Source organism: Procambarus clarkii, chromosome 47 (assembly GCF_040958095.1).
Source record: "Procambarus clarkii isolate CNS0578487 chromosome 47, FALCON_Pclarkii_2.0, whole genome shotgun sequence".
Taxonomy (NCBI): domain Eukaryota; kingdom Metazoa; phylum Arthropoda; class Malacostraca; order Decapoda; family Cambaridae; genus Procambarus; species Procambarus clarkii.
Window position 1 is genome coordinate 19,571,556 of NC_091196.1, and position 21,485 is coordinate 19,593,040.

At 38.7% G+C, this 21,485-nt stretch overlaps 1 protein-coding gene and 1 long non-coding RNA gene across 3 annotated transcripts in view; one reads left to right on the plus strand and one right to left on the minus strand.

Moving 5' to 3' along the window:
- The first annotated feature begins 2,958 nt into the window (after window positions 1–2,958).
- Window positions 2,959–20,698, plus strand: LOC123762952 (uncharacterized). Of its 2 annotated transcripts, XR_011222264.1 has the most exons (3): window positions 2,976–3,287; window positions 11,753–12,026; window positions 20,038–20,698. It is a non-coding gene; the product is annotated as an uncharacterized lncRNA (long non-coding RNA). The 2 variants fall into 2 exon arrangements; XR_006773389.2 differs by lacking the exon at window positions 11,753–12,026 and having other exon boundaries at window positions 2,959–3,287.
- The window catches only part of Pxn (Peroxidasin), a 220,677-nt gene continuing 214,795 nt past the window's right edge, over window positions 15,604–21,485 (minus strand). The window contains exon 31 of the mRNA XM_045749792.2: window positions 15,604–20,274. Within this exon, the coding sequence (XP_045605748.1) occupies window positions 20,182–20,274 (93 nt within the window). The 3' untranslated portion in view covers window positions 15,604–20,181. The remainder of the gene's footprint in view (window positions 20,275–21,485) is intronic.

Genomic DNA, 21,485 nt, shown 5'->3' on the forward strand with positions numbered 1-21,485 from the left:
GTGACAGTGGGGATGGCAGACAGGATGATACTAGGCCGTATCAAGCAGTAGTAAACAGATATAAACGGAGAAATATTCAAAGACAGCGAGACGAAGACAGTGAGGAGGAAATAACAAAGAGACCAAAAAATGAAGACATGCTCAGCAGGACGCGGGAGATGCAGACTAATGGAAGGAAGAGGCTGTTGTTCCCTACAGCATGTCAACTGAATTTCCATCAAAAGCTGGAGTGGACGGTTCGTTTGGCTAAGGAGTTTTTTGAATATGAACCACTATTCAAGGAGGGTCTTCACCGGCCCTATATAACAGTTGGGACAGAGGAGGCCGTGGAACACCTAACGAAGGATGGGTTTGAGAATATTGTGATGGTTACTCCGGAAAAAGGTATGATGTACACCAAGGTCATAGTGTTTAAGTATCCAACTTATTTGGATCCTGATTATCTATTGCTCAACAATGATAGTGTTGTTTGGGCAAAGAGGAACAGTGTTCGTGGTGAAAAACAAAGCCAGGTTGTTGCCTTGGTAAAGGGTGAGGCTCCAGAAAGAATTTTTGTGCAAGGACTAGGCTACAGGAAAGTTGTAAAATACATTGAGGAGCCCATATTATGCATGAAGTGTTCTCGTTGGGGACATATGGCTTGGAAATGCCAGTTTGACTCCAGGTGTCGGTACTGTGGTAAGAAACACGACTCTCGAGAGTGTAGAGTCAAGATTAAAAACGGTGAAAAAATCGTCCCATCTTGTTGCAATTGTCGAGGAAGCCACAATGCTGGTTCCTATCTATGTCGCATGAAGCCTCATCTGAGAGACTCTAGGACGGGTGCTACAAGCAGGATAGATGTATCCTCGAAGGAAGGAAAGATTGTGCAGCAGGAACATGGAGGAAACAGTTGGAAGCCAATGACAGCGCCTATGAACAATGTGTGGGAGAAAGGAACAGAGACAATTAAGGCGAGCCTAGGGAAAGTAGGAAATGCAGCTGAAAAAATTAAACCTTGTGGAAACAAGGTTCAGGTCAATATAGTGAACTCTGAGGTTGGTACTCAAATATTGGAATATCTAAAAAAACTAGAAAAGAGGATTGAGGCATTAGAAAAATTAACTATGGGGGGTAGACGGGGTGAAGATGGTGGTGAAACAGGACGTGAAGTGGAAAGTGAAACAGGACGTGAAATGGAAAGTGAAACAGGACGTGAAATGGAAAGTGAAACAGGACGTGAAATGGAAAGCCAAACAGGACGTGAAATGGAAAGCCAAACAGGACGTGAAATGGAAAGCCAAACAGGACGTGAAATGGAAAGCCAAACAGGACGTGAAATGGAAAGCCAAACAGGACGTGAAATGAAAAGCCAAACAGGACGTGAAATGGAAAGTGAAACAGGACGTGAAATGGAAAGTGAAACAGGACGTGAAATGGAAAGTGAAACAGGACGTGAAATGGAAAGTCAAACAGGACGTGAAATGGAAAGTGAAATAGGACGTGAAGTGGAAAGTGAAACAGGACGTGAAATGTGCGTTGAAGAAAGTAAGGAAGAACATGACGTATTGATGATAGAGGATAGTCAGGAAAATGAACTTTCTAGTAGTGTTAGCGTTCAACCTTCTGTAGTGACAAATGTCGAAACAAAGGTTAAAGTAAAACGGTATAGAGAAATAAGAAAGAAATTAGATATGAATAAGATCACCTTTGATGCTAGTAGCTGTTGTGCAAATGAGGAGAAAGCAGAAATGTTACAGTGTTGGGAGAGTCTGTCTGAGAAAATCTCGTATCTCATGGAATGTGACAGACAGGGCAAAGGTAGTTTTATTAAATCATGGATGAAAGTAGAGTGAGAATATTATCTTGGAGCGTTAATGGGTTAAAATCTAGTGCGGTGGATGTACACTATTATACTCTTAGATAGTACTATATTAACCTGATATGTTACATGGGATTCTTGTATTTGTACTCACTGAATTTGTGCGCCCCTTGAGGGACTTGAAGTATGGGAAGGGGTAGAAATAGCCTAAGCTAATCTTTGATTTTTTTTTTTTTTTTTTTTTTTTTTTTTTTTTTTTTTTTTTTTTTAACTTGTCTCAATAAACCTACTTGAACTTGGAAGACCATTATGTATTAAAGTGTCAAATTATGGATAACCATAGAAATAAGGAAATAAGTAGTGTACCACTTCAAATTGTTTGGATGTGTGATAATGATATGATAGACAGAATACTTAGGAACTACAAGAATTTTGCCCCAATGATTGTAACACTTACTATATTAATATGCAATGTTAAATGTTGTATTGTGATTTGTGTATCTGTACTCACTGAATTTGTGCGCCCCTTGAGGGACTTGAAGTAGAGGGGGGTAGAAATAGCCTAAGCTACTCTATCCCTTTGAGATGTATTTTTTTCTTGTCTCAATAAACATACTTGAACTTGAACTTGAAAGGGAATATCAGATGAACTTATAGCTAGTTTTTTATCTACACTGTGTAATCTTTCATATAGAATAGAGTAGCAGCACATTGCTGTGTATACTAAGCTTGTTAATAAAAAAAAAGATGTGGAAATTTTGTTCACATCTGTTCATCAACACCTGTCTCCCGTAGCACTCGGCTGCCAGTCCTGAAATTAATTACGCCAGCTATCAACGTTATCGCTTACTATTAACTCAGTTATCCCGTTTGTGGTCGTCATTAATATATTATCATTTGTTTACAATTAATTTACTTGTTAACTTGCTAATTTTATATGAAGGCGAATTACTGTTATTTACATTAATTATACCCCCTTAATATTATTTATAGTTTACAGTTAGTTTACATATATTACTTTATATATCTCCAGTGTATAATTTACTATGAATTAATTTAACTATATTTAGTTAATATAATTTACTATTAATGAATTTAACTATATTTAGTTAATTAATTCAACTATATTAACTAAGTTAACTATATGTTAGGTAATAGAATTTTACTATAATAATTAATTTAACTATATTTAAATATAATTTGTATTAATACAAATAAATTAAATTAGGTTGGTAGTACCTGAGGCGAAAACAGTCTCACTGCTGACGTCATCAGTGATAATGGAGACCTGCTACGGGCTTGTTGACTCCCGTCACTGTGACGGTACCCGCCACGTACGGGCTAGTTGACACCCGTCACTGTGACGGTACCCGTCACGGGCTTGTAGTGTCACGGGGCTATAGTGTCACTTGTCATCCAAGAACTCTAGGGGTGCGGAGTCTCAAGGGCCCGGATATCAAGGAAAACCTCCCCCCAACATTCACCGGTAGGAAATCTAGCTTCAGTTATGTTTATATAATTATTCGAGAAGATTTGCCATTTACCAATTTGTGCAACATTCCTTGTAATATAATGGTAATAATAATTTATTGTGACTCGGGACAGGAAGCCAGAGTGTATTCATACATGTTTTGGTTTTTATCGGGGTCCCACGCCCTCCCTAAAATCGGATTTCTGGTCCTGTCCAGGATGTAACCCGATAACAAGCTGATTAACTCCTGAGTACTTATACTTGCTAGGCTAGGTGAACAGAGGCATTAGGTGAATGTGCCCCCCATCCATTTCTGTCCCGCCCGGGATTCGAACCAGAGTGTGAGTCGAGAACGTGGCCCCGACTGTACTACCGCCACCCATATTCTCATCTGTCATTGTTGTATATGAACTAAAAGGGTTGGCCCCAAGATGGTACCTTGCGGTATCCCATTCATCTTATTCCAGTCACAAATGCGTTAGTCAAATTTATATATTTACAATAACAAATCTACTGGTTTTAATTCGTTTAAAATTTACTATGCTCTTAATTTCCAAATCGTTGTAAGTTCTCGGTGTACACCATGCACCAACTTGATATATTTCGTTCAAGTTTAACTGTACATTTTTTTCCTAAAAAATCTACAAAATCTAAAACTGTCTGTAAATTTAAGTAATTCCCATTGTCGAGGACAGGAAGTCTAAACTTAGTTTATCGCGTTCCACCAAGGCCAACTACTGACCTTTTCCCAGATGCAAGCCATAACAGTTGTCTAACTCCTGATACCTATGTAACTGCTAGGTAAACAGTTGCATCAGGTGAGAGGAAACGTGCCCAATTGTTTCTGTCTTAGGAACCTCAATTGCGAGCCATGAACGTTGACCACTGTACTACGCCTGGCCTTGAGAGAGTACCATTCACACCATTGTTCAGCAAGTTTAGTTTATTTATTATGCACCCCATACCCATCCTTTGGGTGGTAGTGGAAAGGGTTACAAAGGCACATAATGAGCTCTGGAATTCATTTTATTTTATTTTATTTCCAAAATTCATTTAGCTAAGCAAGTTACAATCGTGATGAGCTAGTTACAAAATTAAATTCACATCGTCACATCAGCAATGGGCTCGAGACCGACCCTAAGTACAGTTTCTAAATTAAGCAATTGACATATGTGGAGAGATAATCATATTTGATATGTTTATCAAGCACACCGTACCCCCCCCCCTCCCCTGCCCCATCCAGTGGGCAGCGGTGGATAGGTTACAATCACCTATCCACCTATCACTTAGTTTACTACCTACAGTTAGCAAACTGGGGATATTTAGCTAAGATTTCTGTTAGCAGATCATTTTGAATGAAAATATTTACACATCTCTTGAGCATTTACTATAGAATTGACTGAATTCACGAATCTTTTCGCACTCCATCACATAAGTGACGGAGGGTGTGTGAGTAATTTTGTTAACAGTTTACATTTCCCAGAAATACTTTTAGCAGCGTCTAAGCCGAACAGTCGTAACATTGAGCCATAGACGTGTACTCACCTAGTTGTGCTTGCGGGGGGGGGGGGGGTTGAGCTCTTACTCTTTGGTTCCGGGACCGCGGCTCTTCTTGCATGATAGTATGGTAATAGATGGAATTACTGGTGTTGATTTCGCTTTGCCTCGGATCCACAAGATTTTGTTGTAGTTCTTGGTGTAGTATTGCTCTAAAACTGCTTATGGGCAATTTAAGGTTATACTCATTTTTTCCTTTAAAATCAAATTCTTTGACTAATTTATTTGCTCTATCATGCATTTGGAGGTAAACACGAGATGGAATCCGGTTCAAAGGTTTGCCACCAGACTAGTACTGTACCCGAACTGCGAGGTATGAGCTACGAGGAGAGATTACGGGAATTAAACCTCACGTCCCTGGGAGACAGAAGAGTTAGATGGGACATGATCACCATATACAAGATTCTCAGAGGAATTGATAGGGTAGATTAAGATAGACTATTTAACACAAGGGGCACACGCACTAGGGGACACAGGTGGAAATTGAGTGCCCGAATGAGCCATAGAGACGTCAGAAAGAATTTTTTTCAGTGTCAGAGTAGTAGACAAATGGAATGCATTAGGAAGTATGTGGTGGAGGCTGACTCCATACACAGCTTCAAGTGTAGATATGATAGATAGACAATTGACTTAAGAATGGTCCAGCACGGACCGAAACGTCGTCGTCCCTTCACCTTCTAGTGTGTGATCTGGTCAACTTACTTTAGCCACGTTATTGTGACTCATCGCCTGCATAGATATGATAGAGCCCAGTAGGCTCAGGAACCTGTACATTAGTTGATTGACAGTTGACAGACGGGACCAAAGAGTCAGAGCTCAACCCCCGCAAGCACAACTAGCTAGGTGAGTACAACTAGGTAAGTACATGAAATGTACTGTTACTATCATTAATTTTCTGTGTATGGAAGAAAAGGCGCGCATGGAGTGGGGGAGGGGACTTACAATTATGTTAATCATGGTATTAAATATCGTAAGACGTTTGGGGTACAGACGGAGCACCCCTCATCCGTCAGGTCAGCGGCGAGGAACCCATCACCCCGAAATAATTTTGTTGTATTTGTATCTAGCTTCAGACACGAGCATGTTACAGTTAGGTCTTTAAAGAGTTGAGAGCAATTAAGGATGATAAAGAGTCACTTACAATTAATGTATCAAGTTTGGAGACTTGTACACATTTCAGTGCAAGAAGCAATGCAAATAACTTTCAAATAGCAAAGCAACCCCTTTCTGAAGGGTAGAAGCCCAGTTGTTTATACGGACTCCTCACTCAAAATACAAGTCATCACCCATTGTCAGGACAACTGCACTTCCAGCTGCACCCGTGGGGTGGTGTAGGGAACCATCAGTGTATATGGTTTGAGAGAGAGAGAGAATGCTCTGTGGAGAGAGCATCAATATGGCTTAAGACGTTGAGCTTTGCCTCAAGACGAAGCTTGGGCTGATCTCTAATTTGCTTCTTGGGTGGAAAGGGATGGATTAAAGTTGGAAAAGGGTGTAACCTCCCACTGTGCAGGAAAGTCCCGTTGTTGTCATCCTTGGTACAAATTATAAATCTGACACATTCTGAGTTTAGTTCCCGTTTTAGTTATACATTTGGAACAATGTTGACCTTCAATAAAGAAATTATGGAGGGCTTCTGTGCAAGGGCTAGGCTGAGCTAGCCTAAGAATTTTTATACCAATTTGACTTAAGCTTCAGTAACACGATCAGTGACGTTTGGAATATAAGTTCCTTTCTCATACAGTATTAAGTATCTTTGTGGTACGAGGGCACCCAAGGATTATCCTCAAGGCATCGTTCTACAATTGTTCAAGCCCTCCAAGCTTTCTTTTAGGCATCAAAGCAAGATAGTATACGATTAGTAAGGAATTCTTTTAAAATAAATGAAGCTAAAACACAAATTTAAATATTCCTAGGCCTAGTATAACACATGTACTATATTAGGCATCAGATATCGTGTATCAGGCCTAGGGAGGTTAGGTTAGGTTACATTAGTTTGTCAAAGCAATACAAGTAGAAAATAGTTTTCCGGTTTGTCCAGCTCAGATTTCTACGTTCTAATTTCGTTGTACGTCGGTATATATACTATGGTCCTCAACGTTACTATAATTGCTACCAAAACAGGAAGATGGACTGATATTTTCTGTATAAAAAAGTCGTAATTTAAATCTCCAAATATGTGCAATCACCCTGAAATACGCTAAACAATACCGCTCAAGAATCATATTTCCGATAGGCATTGTATTTTGAAAGCTGCAGGGGGATTTGAGCAAAATATGACCAATCGCCGTATTCACTAATTTGCATATTTTCTGTATAAAAAGTCGTAATTTATAACTCCAGATATGTGCAATCACCCTGAATTCCACTCAAAAATAACGTTCAGGAATAATTTTTTTCGATAGGCATCGTATTTTGAAAACTGCAGGAGGGGATTTGGGCAAAATATGCAATCCGCTCTCTTAAAAATAACGTTGCTTTTCATTTGTATGCGCACTATGGCCAAGAATGAACGTAAATTTGAAACGAAATCGGCTAACGAAAATGACGTACTGTCCCGTTTTCTGTTTGCGGCCTCCGGTTTACTCTGTAAGGTTAGGAGAGGAAACTTTCAATTAAGGGTTTTCATGACGTTTTGAAACCTTAGTAGAACTTCAGACCCTCAACTTACTATTTTGAAAAAAAAGGAAAAAATTATTTTCAATTATTTTTCATTTTCAAATTACGTCTATTTTCTGCCAAACGGGCAAATTCAGACTTAATTTGTAAGAGGACAGGTTGCTCTAATTTGTATATTTATAGTGTAACGGTTCTATTGTTACGTAAAGTATGGTGATAATAAACACAAACACTAAGAGAATATATATATTTGGTCCAGTATACAGAAGTATGCAGGTGATACTTTGGCGAGCAATGGTGTGGGTTGAGCGCACTGAGAGTCGGTACAGTATCTGCAAGTTTCTGTTCTAGACCACACTTGAAAGTAAACTAGTTATTATTCGATTGATGAAGATTAAGCCACCCAAAAGGTGGCACGGGCATGAATAGCCCGTAAGATAAGATATTATTTGATTGATTGATGAAAATTAAGCCACCCAAATGGTGGCACGGGCATGAATAGCCCGTAAGTGGTGGCCCTTTTGAGCCATTACCAGTATCGAGAGCTGATACTGGAGATCTTTGGAGGTGCGACTGCACCTTGCGTGACAGGAGATGTCTCCCGTGGGTTATTATTCTGTTGTTGTTGTTGTTTAAGATTCGCTACTCAGAACAATAAGTTCCAGTAGCACGGGCTATGGTGAGCCCGTAAGTGATGCCCGTAATGGCTCTTTGGAGCCATTATCTGTATCAGTGGCTGATACTAGAGATCTGGCGATGGATGAGGGTCTTCATGATGGCTTTCAGTCTGGGGGGCTGGCTATATACCAATTATGGAGCTGGTGGGATTAGTGTAGACCTGTAGGTTTTCCGTTTTTTCTTTGCCTGCGACTTTGGCTGAGCAGTGCTGTCGTTGGAGTTTGGTGACGTGGCCTCCATGAGGAAGTCTTGAACCGTGTAGGTGTCGTATTTGTGATGCGGCGGTGGAGCTCCTACTATGATTTCCTCGTCTGAGGAGTCCGTAACCTCCGTAGTGGGGGTTTTTGTCTTTCGCCTTGCAGCCTTAGGTATCGTTGATTGGTGTTTGTAGCTATTTCAGGAGCGCTGGTGGTGCTGTTATCGTTTGTAGACAGCACGTCTGCTAGCGCGGCTGCTGAGATAGTGATGGGAGCAGTGTAGGAGAGTAGGAGTAGGAGTGTTGGGAGCTGGAGAAGGAATTACCTGTTTATGTCGCCCAGGTCATGGGCGGTTCTGGAGTCGGTGTTGAAGTTGACCACCTGGTCGTCCTGGTGGTAGTCTCAGGAGTGGTAGATGAGGCAGTGAGATTTACGCTAGTGGCTATGATGGGGGCCAGGCCATTGTCTATGTATAATGCGTTTAGTTCACTGACAAAGCGCTGGTTGTCTGGTCCTGCTAGCCTTTCCGCTAGTCTAATAAGACCAGGGATAATGCCAGCACGTGATGCAGGGGACTGTGAAGGAGCCTGTGGGACCTTGGGTCCACAATGAGAAGGCTGTGTCGCCTGCTGGGAGGAGCCATATGTTGGTAAGACTGGAAACTCTTCTGGTCGATTAGTGAGAGCTAAGGTGGTGGGTTGAACGCTTGGGGCTCTGGTCGAGGAGGTAGAAGGGTTGTTTCTCTTGGCTTCAACCTGCGCCTTGATGCTTTCCTGTCTGCAAGGGCAGCGGTAGGAAATTGCAGGGTGATTGCCATCACAGAGCAAGCAGCGATGGACTGTTGCTGTGCATATGGAGTAGTGATGGTCCAGTGCGCACAGGCTGCACTTCTGAGCAGGGTGCTGACACTTATTGGTCGGGTGGGAGAGCTCGTAGCACTTAAAGCACTGCTGGATCTCATGGTATCGTTCCTTTTTTATTTGGTGGGGTGAAATTTTTAAGCCGAAGCAGTAGAATCCTTGTGTGGCAGCCTGGGTGGCCGCAGCTATGGTGGTGAACGTAATCTTCATTGATGTTTTGTCGGTGTTGCAGAACTCTAGTTTGAATACAGCCAGGTTTGGATTTTCGTCCTCGATATTGTTCTTGATATGATGTTGAGGTCGGTCAGCGATCCACTGGCTGGTCCTGCTGATAAAAACAGTTCTTCCTTCAAGTTCAAGTTCAAGTATGTTTATTGAGATAAGCAATAAATACATCTCAAAGGGATAGAGTAGCTTAGGCTATTTCTACCCCCCTCTACTTCAAGTCCCTCAAGGGGCGCACAAATTCAGTGAGTACAAATAGACATATAACAGTACAAGAATCCCATTTAACATTGCATACAGCAAGTACAGCATATAATTGTTACATTCTTGGGGCAAAATTCTTGTAGCTCCTAAGTATACTGTCTATTATACCATTATCACACATCCAAACAATTTGATGTGGCACACTATTTATTTCCTTATTTCTATATTTTTCAATAAGGTGACACTCTAATACATAATGTTCTAAGGTGTGGGCGTGCGGCATACTATATAATTTACAATCCTTATCTTTTTCACTGACATCAACACCGTATTGCCAGATATATTTATATCCTAATCGTAATCTCATGTAAATTGAATCCTTCCAAGTAGACTTTCCTTTACCATAAGTGAAGGACGAATTTGTATTTATTATTGAATAATTCTTAAGTGTGTTACTACTGTCCACCATTGCCATTCTCTTTATCATTTCTTCACCCTCCTGAATCACCTTGAGTCTTGTTTTTATTTGTTTCAAGGTTAACTGACATACAACATCAACAAGAGTTTTTTCAGTGGCTCTCTTCGCTATGTCATCAACTACCTCATTCAACAGTATTCCCACATGTGAAGGGATCCACATGAATCTTACTTTATACCCAGTTTTTTCTAGTCTCTTAACATTCTCTCTACACTCTATCACAATATTCTGATATACTGGGCGTCTGCTATTTAAAGACTCTAACGCTCCTCTGCTGTCAACAAAGAAGCAAGCATTTTTACCACATTTGACTACTTCCTGTAATCCTGCTAATACTCCTTGGAGTTCAGCCTGCGTTGAAGAGACATTGTCAGTTAAGCGGCGTCCAATAACAGCATCTACAGTGCCAATGTCAGTGTACTCCCTGATCAAGACTCCACATCCTGCCTTCCCATCCCTAGCTACTGACCCATCACAATATACATGTAGAGTGTTTTCCGTAGGCAGTTTTCTAATTATACAATCATATGTTGCCCTCAGCTCTCCTATTTCATACATACTTTTTTTCTTATGCAAGGGAGTAATTACTACATCTACATTACAATCCTCCCATGGTGGTGTAAATTTTCTCTTGGGCACAGCAATACACTCTGTAATAACATCATACTTTATAACATTATAACATAATTTATTCATATATACTCTCTTCTTCATCATACACTGTTCACTACTTCCCACCTTTTGAACCGAGAGGATTATCCGAGAGGAGGATTAACCGAGAATCCTGATCTCAAAAGCTTCATAGAAGGTTGTAACAGAACCCATGAGCACCACACCAGAAATAAATAGTTTTGATATTCCTAGAGTACGACTTAATCAAACCAGAAATGCTCTACAAATCAAGGGGCCCAGAATGTGGAATTATAATGACCTTCCCAACCATGTTAAAGACTGTACCTCTCTCAACCAGTTTAAGTTAAAAACGAAGCTATACCTAATAAATTCCCTGTAACCTACATTACCCCTCTGTTGTCAACCCATGTATGTTTTTTGTTTTTGTTTTTTTTCAAATCAACGCTGTTTGATTGTAATTTTCTGTAATAATTTGTAATTGTATTTGTGCTGCTTCTTCAACAATGTTCCCCCCTCTTTTACCTCTATTTTTATTTGTTCTCAACACATTTTATTCTTTTTACCCATTAGTTTTAAGCTTTAGTCATTAATGTTTTTCCTGCCCGAAACGCTTTGCGTAATAGTGGCTTTAGGCATTGTATGTACTAGCTCTATCTATAAAGCCAACAAACTTTGTAAAATCTCTTTATGTATGTACCTTACCTAAATAAAAATTATTATTATTATTGTTATTATTATTAATTTTGCATTTTAATCACAGAGATTAGATCTTAGTGAGATAGGAAAGATATTCATATTTTAAAGAAGGATTTTTGAACCATCGCTCTCCCTATCGATAGAAACTAACTTTTTTTTTGTTATTATTAACAAGCTTAGGTATACACAGTATACTGTGTATACCTAACTAGGTATAACTAACTAGCTAGGTAGCAGCACAGTATACTGTGCTGCTACCCTATTCTATATGAAAGATTACACAGTGTATATCAAAAACTAGCTATAAGTTCATTAAATATTCCCATCTCACAGGATGGTTAGTTATACATGGAATCAGGGGATAAAATACCAGCCTCAATAAAAAAAAATCAACTGTGACTAACAAGAACACCACTTACGGGCTATTCATGCCCGTGCTACCTTTTGGGTGGCTTAATCCTCATCAATCAATCACAAGAAACAAGGGATACATCTCCCGTCACGCAGGGTCCAGTCGCACCTCCACAGATCTCCAGTATCATCTATTGATACTGTTAATGGTTCAAGAGGACTACCACTTACGGGCCTACCTCAAGGTAACAATCAGGTGAGAACATAAAATATAAGGCTGATCTATTAGCCTCCGTTAGCAAAATCCGGGTACAGCATAAGAATATCTTCCAATATTCCTAAGTGTATAAAGTAATTACAGAGTTCAAAGTACCTTATACCATTTGGTCTGAAGTCACTTATAACAGGGCAATCACAGATATAGTGTTGGTGAGTATGTCCCAGCTCTTGTTCACATAGTTTACAATTGGAATATTCACCATTGGGGGCTATTCATTACCTGCAGCCACCTGCGATACATATCGATATCCTAGCCTAATTCTGGCAATTACAATGTCACACTGTCATTGTGACACTAGTGGAAGTTTTATGCTGTCCGTTCATATAATTCTCGATTCTAAACATGTTTACTTAGTTTAGTTCATTAATTATGCACCCCATATATCATCTTGTGGGCGGTAGTGGAAAAGGTTACAGAGGCACATAAACATGTCATAGCTCTTTATACTCTTGCTTTCTGGCTTTTGTGTGTCAGTGACTGCTCTTCTGTTTTCCCTAATTTCCTAAAATATTGCGGCTTTGACAGAGGAGATTGGAATGCCCATATCCCACTCAACTTCAGGCTTATCACATTCAGTTTTAGCTGCCTTGTTTGTGTCATCATGCTGGACAACACCTATATGAGAAGGTATCCATACAAATCGCAGTCTCCGTGGTGTAGTGGTAAGACACTCGCCTGGCGTTCCGCGAGCGCTATGTCATGGGTTCGTATCCTGGCCGGGGAGGATTTACTGGGCGCAATTCCTTAACTGTAGCCTCTGTTTAACGCAACAGTAAAATGTGTACTTGGATGAAAAAACAATTCTTCGCGGCAGGGGGTCGTATTCCAGGGACCATAGGATTAAGGACTTGCCCGAAACGCTACGCGTACTAGTGGCTGTACAAGAATGTAACAACTCTTGTATATATCTCAAAAAAAAAAAAAAAAAAAAAAAAATGAGACTTTGAAACTCCTACTATTTGCAATAATAATGTTGTTTATAATGGAAGTTACAACTACAACCTTTTGAAGATCAAAGCTAATTTTATCTAGATAATGTAATAAACGAAAGTTTTCTATGTCAACAGAAAGGCAGAAATATAAGCTACACTTTAAATACTTGTCATAAATATAACTGAAGTGAAAGCGAAGATATATGCATTTGATACTGTACAGTTTCTTGATGGCTTGCTCTAAGAGTGTGAAGCCCTTCACACCAGCCTATAAATTGTGTAATTTATTTCCATATATGCTAATTAACCTTAAAATCTATATGTCAGAAGGAAGGAAGATGTAGACGTTAATGTGACAACATTTCAAGAAATATCTCTCTCTTTAAAGTTAAATAATACAATCCTATCGCCGGTGTCCGGACACATGAAAGCTACTTAGGTATCAGTGGCCAGCCAGGTGGAGATCACAGGCTGTACAATACTGATAAATTATGTAATTCACAGAGATACGTTGATAAATATTAATGTTTTATATTTTATTAAAAATACAGATATATACTTTGTTTCATACGTTAAATGTAACAATATTTCAGTATATATTATATAAGCATAGTATATATAATTCAGTATATACAATATATAATAAGAGTGTCAGACCACGGAGGAAGAATTGAAACAGGAATTTCCTTTAGTACTTTCTTATATTAATACATCTTCAGAGCGAACCATTCCTTCTGAAGATGTATTAATATACGAAAGTACTTAGAGCATTCTATTGTGGTTTTAATATTGAATAATTATACATATTTTATAATATATACATATACATATGAACAATTATACATTTTATTTATTTTATTTAAAAATATTAGTGTGCGATGTGATCAATGTAAGGGGGATATTGGGTGTGCCTCGTATCCCCTACAACAACAAGAAGTCTGCTACCAGAAGTCCTGGCCAAATATCCCCAGTTTGCTAACTGTACTGTAGGCAGTAACCGAGTGATTGTAACCTCTCTGCCGCTGCCCACTGGATGGTTGGGGGGTTACCTTACCTTGAGGTTACCTTGAAGTGCTTCCGGGGCTTAGCGTCCCCGCGGCCCGGTCGTCGACCAGGCCTCCTGGTTGCTGGACTGATCAACCAGGCTGTTGGACGCGGCTGCTCGCAGCCTGACATATGAGTCACAGCCTGGTTGATCAGGTATCCTTTGGAGGTGCTTATCCAGTTCTCTCTTGAACACTGTGAGGGGTTTGCCAGTTATGCCCCTTATGTGTAGCGGAAGCGAGTTGAACAGTCTCGGGCCTCTGATATTGATAGAGTTCTCTCTCAGAGTACCTGATGCACCTCCGCTTTTTAACGGGGGTATTCTGCACATCCTGCCATGTCTTCTGGTCTCATGTGATGTTATTTCTGTGTGCAGGTTTGGGACCAGCCCCTCTAATATTTTCCACGTGTAAATTATTATGTATCTCTCCCGCCTGCGCTCAAGGGAGTACAGATTTAGGCTCTTACGTCGGTCCCAAAAGTTTAGGTGTTTGACTGAGTGGATTCTAGCAGTAAAGGATCTCTGCACGCTCTCCAGGTCAGCAATTTCTCCAGCTTTGAAAGGGGCTGTCATTGTGCAGTACTCCACTCTAGAGAGCACAAGCGTTTTGAAAAGTGTCATCATCGGTATAGCATCTCTAGTGTGAAGGGGAGGGGGGTGTGCAGGATAAACATATCAATTGTGACACTAGCTCTTCATATGTGTCAGTTGCTTAAATTAGAAACTATTTGTGGTCGGTCTTGAGCCCCTTGTTGATGTGACGATGTATATTGAATTTTGTAACTAGCTCATCAAGATTGTAATTTGCTTAGCTAAATGAATTGTGGGGTTCAGTCCCCGAACTCATTATGTGCCTCTGTAACCCTGTCCACTACTGCCCACAGGATTGATAAGGGGTGCATAATAATTGAACTAAACTAAAACTAATCCACTAATTTGCATATTCTCTGTATAAAAAATCATAATTTAAAACTCCAAATATGTTCAATTACTCTGAATTCTGCTAAAAAGTAACGCTCAAAAATCATATTTCCGATAAGCATCATATTTTGAAAACTCCAGGTCACTTTGGACAAAATATGACAAGTTAGTGCTCTTAAGGCTTTGGAATCATTCAACTCTATACATCCTGTGGTAATAGAAAGCTAATATTAGCCGTTTCTCAGCTCTAGCAGATTTAAATAGGATGCGTTTTGCTTGGTTTCCAGCCATATTTGTATTTCCTTAAATGAGTGCAGACCCTGCCACTAAGCAGGTTATCAGCATTTGCCCTACAGTATTTCCCAAAAAAGGCATACCCTATTTAGATTTTTACCCAATCACTCATTCCTTGATCCGTGCCCATTGTCAGGGTCATTGGTCTTCTGTTGTTGGTAACAATCTGCTTGTTCTTAATGACAACATAGTCACCACAGCCAGGGAGGGTGGGGTAGCCTCTCCCCTTGGCCTTCCTCCTACCACCATAACCGGCAGTAGGAAACGGCTCTGGTAAGGCTACGTATTGGCCATACACGTTTAAGTTACAGTACCATACTTTGGTGACATTCTGTATAAAACAATTAGGATAAACCAAATACTAATTTCAATGTTTATTTTTTCACAAACATCCTTTTATAATATTTTACACAATACACATGAGCATTTTGAGTACAAAAAGCTAAACAGATCCACAATATCATTCATGCTATAATTATTGCCACTGTATCCAGAAGACAACTCTCAGGTTTATACCACTTCAGCCTCCATCACATTTATCACATCATACAGTAGGATTTGGCCATAAAATTAGTTTCACTACACCTAGCCACCTCAAATACATATAAAAGATGACATATATTGCCATTTAATACAGTATTTCATAATGCTAAATTGCTATAGTTTAGTTCCATACTTGTAAATAAATAAACCTTTTGTTTGATATATTGTGTAAAGCTCATAGTTGAACTTGATACAGGCTTATTAAACTTTCCCTAAATTCTTTTATACCCTCAAATAATGTACAGTAAATTTGTATTAGGCAATTGCAGGTATAAATCATATATTTAAAAACTAAATTTCTGCCTAAATGTCCCAGCACTAATTAAATCTTGAAATACTGTATATTGTACATGATTTCTATTAACAAAAAAAAAATTATGAAGTTATAGGATATTTATCTGGATTTGTTTTTCCTTCCCAAACTTGCTCATGCAGGAAAATTCAAATAGTTTCCTATGCTCACAAACAGGAAGTTTGTTGAGACTTATCAAGGTTTCTCTAGGCCAATGACTGACCTTTCTTAGCAGGCAACCCTTAAATGTTCAACTCCCAGGTATCTATTTTGCTGTTAGGTGAACAGCGCCATCAGGTGTAAGAAAACCTGCCCAAATTGCTGTATAAATTTTTTTTTAAGGTTTACTACAAAATATAAATATCAAACATATCAAGCAAACACGTCAGTAACATACATCATGGTCTTCACACACCTCGATTTTATAAAAATTTAAATTACAATTAAGAATCAATAATAAACTCCTAAGACAATCACTTCTATGGAGTAATATTTTATGCAGGGAATATGTAACAATAATGGGACTAAAACACACAACATACATATAAAAGTGATAACGTTTTGGTCCGTTCGTCTTGGACCAAAGTCGTAAGTCATAATACAGTATTTCACAACTAAATAAGGGTTCAGGACAATCGGAAATGTCATTACTTTCATTTCATGTGTATGTTGGGTTATAAATATTTTATTAAGAAGATTTATCATAGTCATACATAAGCACATGGGTAAGATTTATAAGTGGCAAACATTACTAAATCCAAGACCTGATTTTTACCATTTTAAATAGTGAGGTAATGAAAGCATATACAAATTTCAAAAATCATCAAAAAACAGTCATCCATATAATGAGAACCATTGCAGAGTAAAAATAAAAAAAAAACAGCCTTGTTATAAATCTTGAGTGTAGTCTGATGACATTTGAAATGTGCTGATATTGATGTGTGTTCTTTTAAGAAAATAACAAACATTCTTATACACTATTGGCAGTGAATGTTATTATGGTATGTAATAAATATTAGATAAAATTTGTCAAATATTAGCACCATATTAGTAATGCTGCAAAAATCGATAAAAAGCAGAGCTCTAGGGTAACTATTGAGCCTATCCTATAAAAATCTTGAGATAAATTGGTTAATATTTTTCATAGTTCTCTAGTAAATGCACCAAACAAGTGGACATACTGTATAGGATTTCCTACTGACTAGTATGCAAGCTGCAAGCTTGGCAAATGCTACTTATTTTTATAGCATTGAAACGGTTAAGTAGACGTCAAAGTGGCAGTGATAGACAATACTCAGGTAATGCTCAGAGTAAGACAGAATTAGAAGAAAATAAAGCTGGAACAGATTTTATATGTAACAGTTGACTCTTCAAGGGTTGAATACTTTACCAACATCCTTAAGATTGCTGGATCCATTGCATTATTTTAAAAACCTTTTTTTGGTCTCTTTGTCTGGATACTCTTGTGGAATTAGGCATGAATACATTCCTTAGGAATTTTATGAAAAAATAGTATGAATTCCAAGACTAATTACTTTATTACATCAAAATTTTGTATGTATATATTAGCATTTGTTAAGGTGTTTAACACAATACAACTATAAAATATATATACAGTATATATATTCTTCATAAATTTAAAGTTTATTAATATTTACATTCACAATTTTAATGTATGATTGCATGTTGAGGCTTAATAACAGCAGATGTAGCAAGACCTCACAGCCAGCTCAGCTTATTACCACACATGGGTCAAATCATAACACTTAATATGCATAAAGTCCCTGAGAAGCAGTGACTTATACCCTTGACCCATGATGCAACTCATGACCACCTATGTGGTCAGCAAGTGTTGACAGATGGCATCATACACTAATGGATCAGATGCACTTCCTAGTAACTCTTGGTTTAGAAATTGACATGCTTTTTACCCACGTGTGGTAATGAGCTGATCTGAGTACAAGATTGCATTTCCTGACTGCTATAGAGTGTAGATGAATGGCTGCTATAATTAAAAAATAAGGCTTTGAGTTTCAGTGAAAAGCTCATCAGAACTGCCATTCAGCAGCTCCCTCAAGATGCAAGATATGCCTGTGTCTGTGGGCATAGATTGTGCAGACAATTGATAATGTGCTACCTGTTGATTTCAAGGATCAACATCCCTGCAGCCTAGTCTCTGACCAGACCTCCTATTGCAGGTCTGATTAACCAGGCTGTTCAATGCAGCTGCTCACAGCCTGGTGTATGAGTCACAGACTGGTTGATCAAGTATCATTTGAAGGTGCTCATTGAGTTCTCTTTTGAAAACTGAGAGCTTGGTTAGTTATGCCCTGTGTGTGTAGGGGGTATTGAAAAGTTTTGGACCTTTGATGTTGATCGAATTCTCTCTCGGCCTGCCTATTGCACTTCTGCTTTTCATTGGGGCTATTTTGCAAATCCTGTCCTGCCTTCTGGTCTCATGTGGTGTTACTTCTGTGTAAAGATTTGGAACCAGTCCTAATATTTTCCAGTTGTAAATTATGAATTTTTCCTGCTTGCTAGAGAAGTGAATTTGAAAGCTAAATAGAAATCCGACCTCAATGTCGAGAGGAAAAAAAGGCTCCAGAAAGTCTTGGGCCAGCAACGAGGACAGGGCTAGAGAAAGTGGTTGATGTGCCAGAATTATGGCCTTGGAAACCACTCCATGCCCAAGGATTCCCAGTTCATTCATCCTAGAATTTCTGAAGCTGTTCCCCTACTACACTGTCACAATGGTCTTCCACAAAAGGGAGTCTTGCAAGGGCAGGGTTTAATCCCCGTTAAGGTGGGAAAGAAAACACCACTGTACTGACTCGGGAAACCAGGGAATTAGCATCCCCCCTACTTTAGGCAGGTGCCGGAGAACCACAAAAACCCAAGGATCAGTGACATCCTAGCACAACTTAAACACTTCATGCTTGTAGCAGCCTGTGCCACTCTGCACCTCAAAGAAACACTTGCATCCCAGGCCAAAGTAGCAGAGAATCATAAGTGACATTGGCTCGTTAACTAGTACAGTGGCTTAGTTCAAAGAAAAAAAAAAAGAAAAAGAAAAATCAGAGAACAAGTGAAAACTAATCGTCATACCCATGATGATTATACAATTTATATAATTTTGGAGTAAAAAGGATATCGCCCACTGTGCACAAGAAACAAGATTAAGGATAACAAGGCCACTTAACTATGTAGGTCCTAGCCTTTAAAAAAAACAACCAGGACAGAACTCAGCAAGTATGAGAGTACTTGGTTCAGTGAACCCTGGTAAGATTGAGGTGTTGCTACAGAGTAGCAGGTTGCAGGAGGCAGCCCACCTGATAGCTGTAACATTGGAGCCCTCTTTAGATGTGACCAGTGATGACCAAGTGTGAACTTGGAATGGCTCTTATTTTTTTTTGGTAAAAGGACTTTGCAATGGTAATCTTCATTTTGGATTCAGTATTCTAGTGACTTTCTCAGCCATCAATACCCTAAAGAGATGCTTGAAAATGCATTGATGTATTGTGCCATATGTCACATCTGCCTGACTCCACAATCCCTGGTCAAGGAGACAGTGGCATCGTACATGAGGGAACAACTGAATGTACGAACCAAGACAAGGTACAGTACTCTTTAAAGATAAAATGAGAATGAAAACTTTACAATACTTTGCTTTACTAATTTTGTATTCACATCATAATGCAAACAATGTAGGCTCAATTGTTGAATCCATAATGATTGTCTCAAAATATTTACCATGTAGGTAAAGAGTGCATTGTTATGACCATGTATATTCAAGGTTTGAATGTTACATTTATTCCTTATCATAAAAATCACATTAGTTTATTTATATGTGCACTCACTTTGCAAACTGTTCCAGCTGTTTTTAACTCGCATCTGTAACATTAGAATTTAATTTTTTTACAAAAATGTATCAAATGTAGCATTTTCCTCTTTCTTTGGCAGATGATTTAAGATTACTTAAAGGCAGCCACTTTTCTTGAAGGTAAATTAAAGAAATTAGTAGTTTAGCAAGAGGACGGGCACAGCACAGCCTCCATAAAATGGAAATAAATGATAGAAATTGGTACAGTATTATAAGGTGATGCCTCAGCAGACAGGACAGCACTGATCTTCTCTCAGCACCGGGTTGTCACATGCTGGAGGTGGGCACGAGCTCACCTGACACTCCACATTTCCTCTCTGAAAAGATATTTCAGAAAAAAAATGTAGTTTATAATAAAAAAAATTATCACAATGTATAACTTGTTCACCACTTATGTCACACTACAATAACTGATAATTTGGTATTTTAAAAAATTCTAAATTTCCTATTTTCATGCACTCCAATGAAAACGGGACAAATACATAATCTTAAAAGTTAGGACCTTTGCACGCCCAGTAGACCTAGGTTTAGTTGCATCCCATGGCAAGCAGCACTGCACTCACAGATTTTTGGCACTGGTGATTATCTCTGTTAGTTATAAATTGTTACTATATTTGTTTTCCATATGAATGTACTGTATAGGTACAGGTGATCTTCATTTAACATCGCCTCAATTAATGCTATTGTATTTAGTTTTTGTCGTTTACTTAAAACGGATAAATTAAATTATTTAAATTTAAATTTATTTAAAAAGATCCTTGTACAGATGGGTTTGTTCTTGACGTACAATCAAGAATTCTGGCCGGGGAAGGAATGGTTGGGTGCATTTCCTATCATGCAAGCCTCTGTTCACCCAGCAGTAAGTAGGTACTATGGAGTTAAGTCATCTTGTGGGGTTGCATCCTGGAGAGGGTCAGTAATTCAACCTCATAGGGAATCACCTTGATATAAACCTATTTGTGTATAAATGCACTTTAGCTGCCTGTTCGCTGACACAATGAATTAAAATACAGTACTGTAAGTATTATCAAAAAGAGAGGATAGAGAAAATGTGGAAGCCTACGGAGCTTATAGAAAACAAAGTACTGTACAGTATATGAAGGTTCACTTAAATATTTGTCAATGAATACTGAATTTATGCTGTACTAAAAATAAAACTTTGTTTACAGTACTATATTTTGTGATATTTTCAGTAAACAAAATTTATATAATACTCTACTGCATAATGTACTATGACCATATGGCTATGTTAACAAATTATCAAAGTGACATTAGGTGCTGCCAAAACAAATGCATCCACTGACTGATAACAGACAAACAAGGGTTGAAAGTTCCAACCATAATATTGGTAGAAACTTTCCTTAACCAAAAAGGCATGGTGGGTAAATGACATATTAACAGGTAGTAGTCCTAATGAGACAGAAGACAATATTGTCAGAAACTAAGCTAAAAACAAGGGCGAGTGAAAAAATGACCAAACATCTTTGCCAGTACTGTAGGAATGTAACTTTTACTTACACTAGGCCTA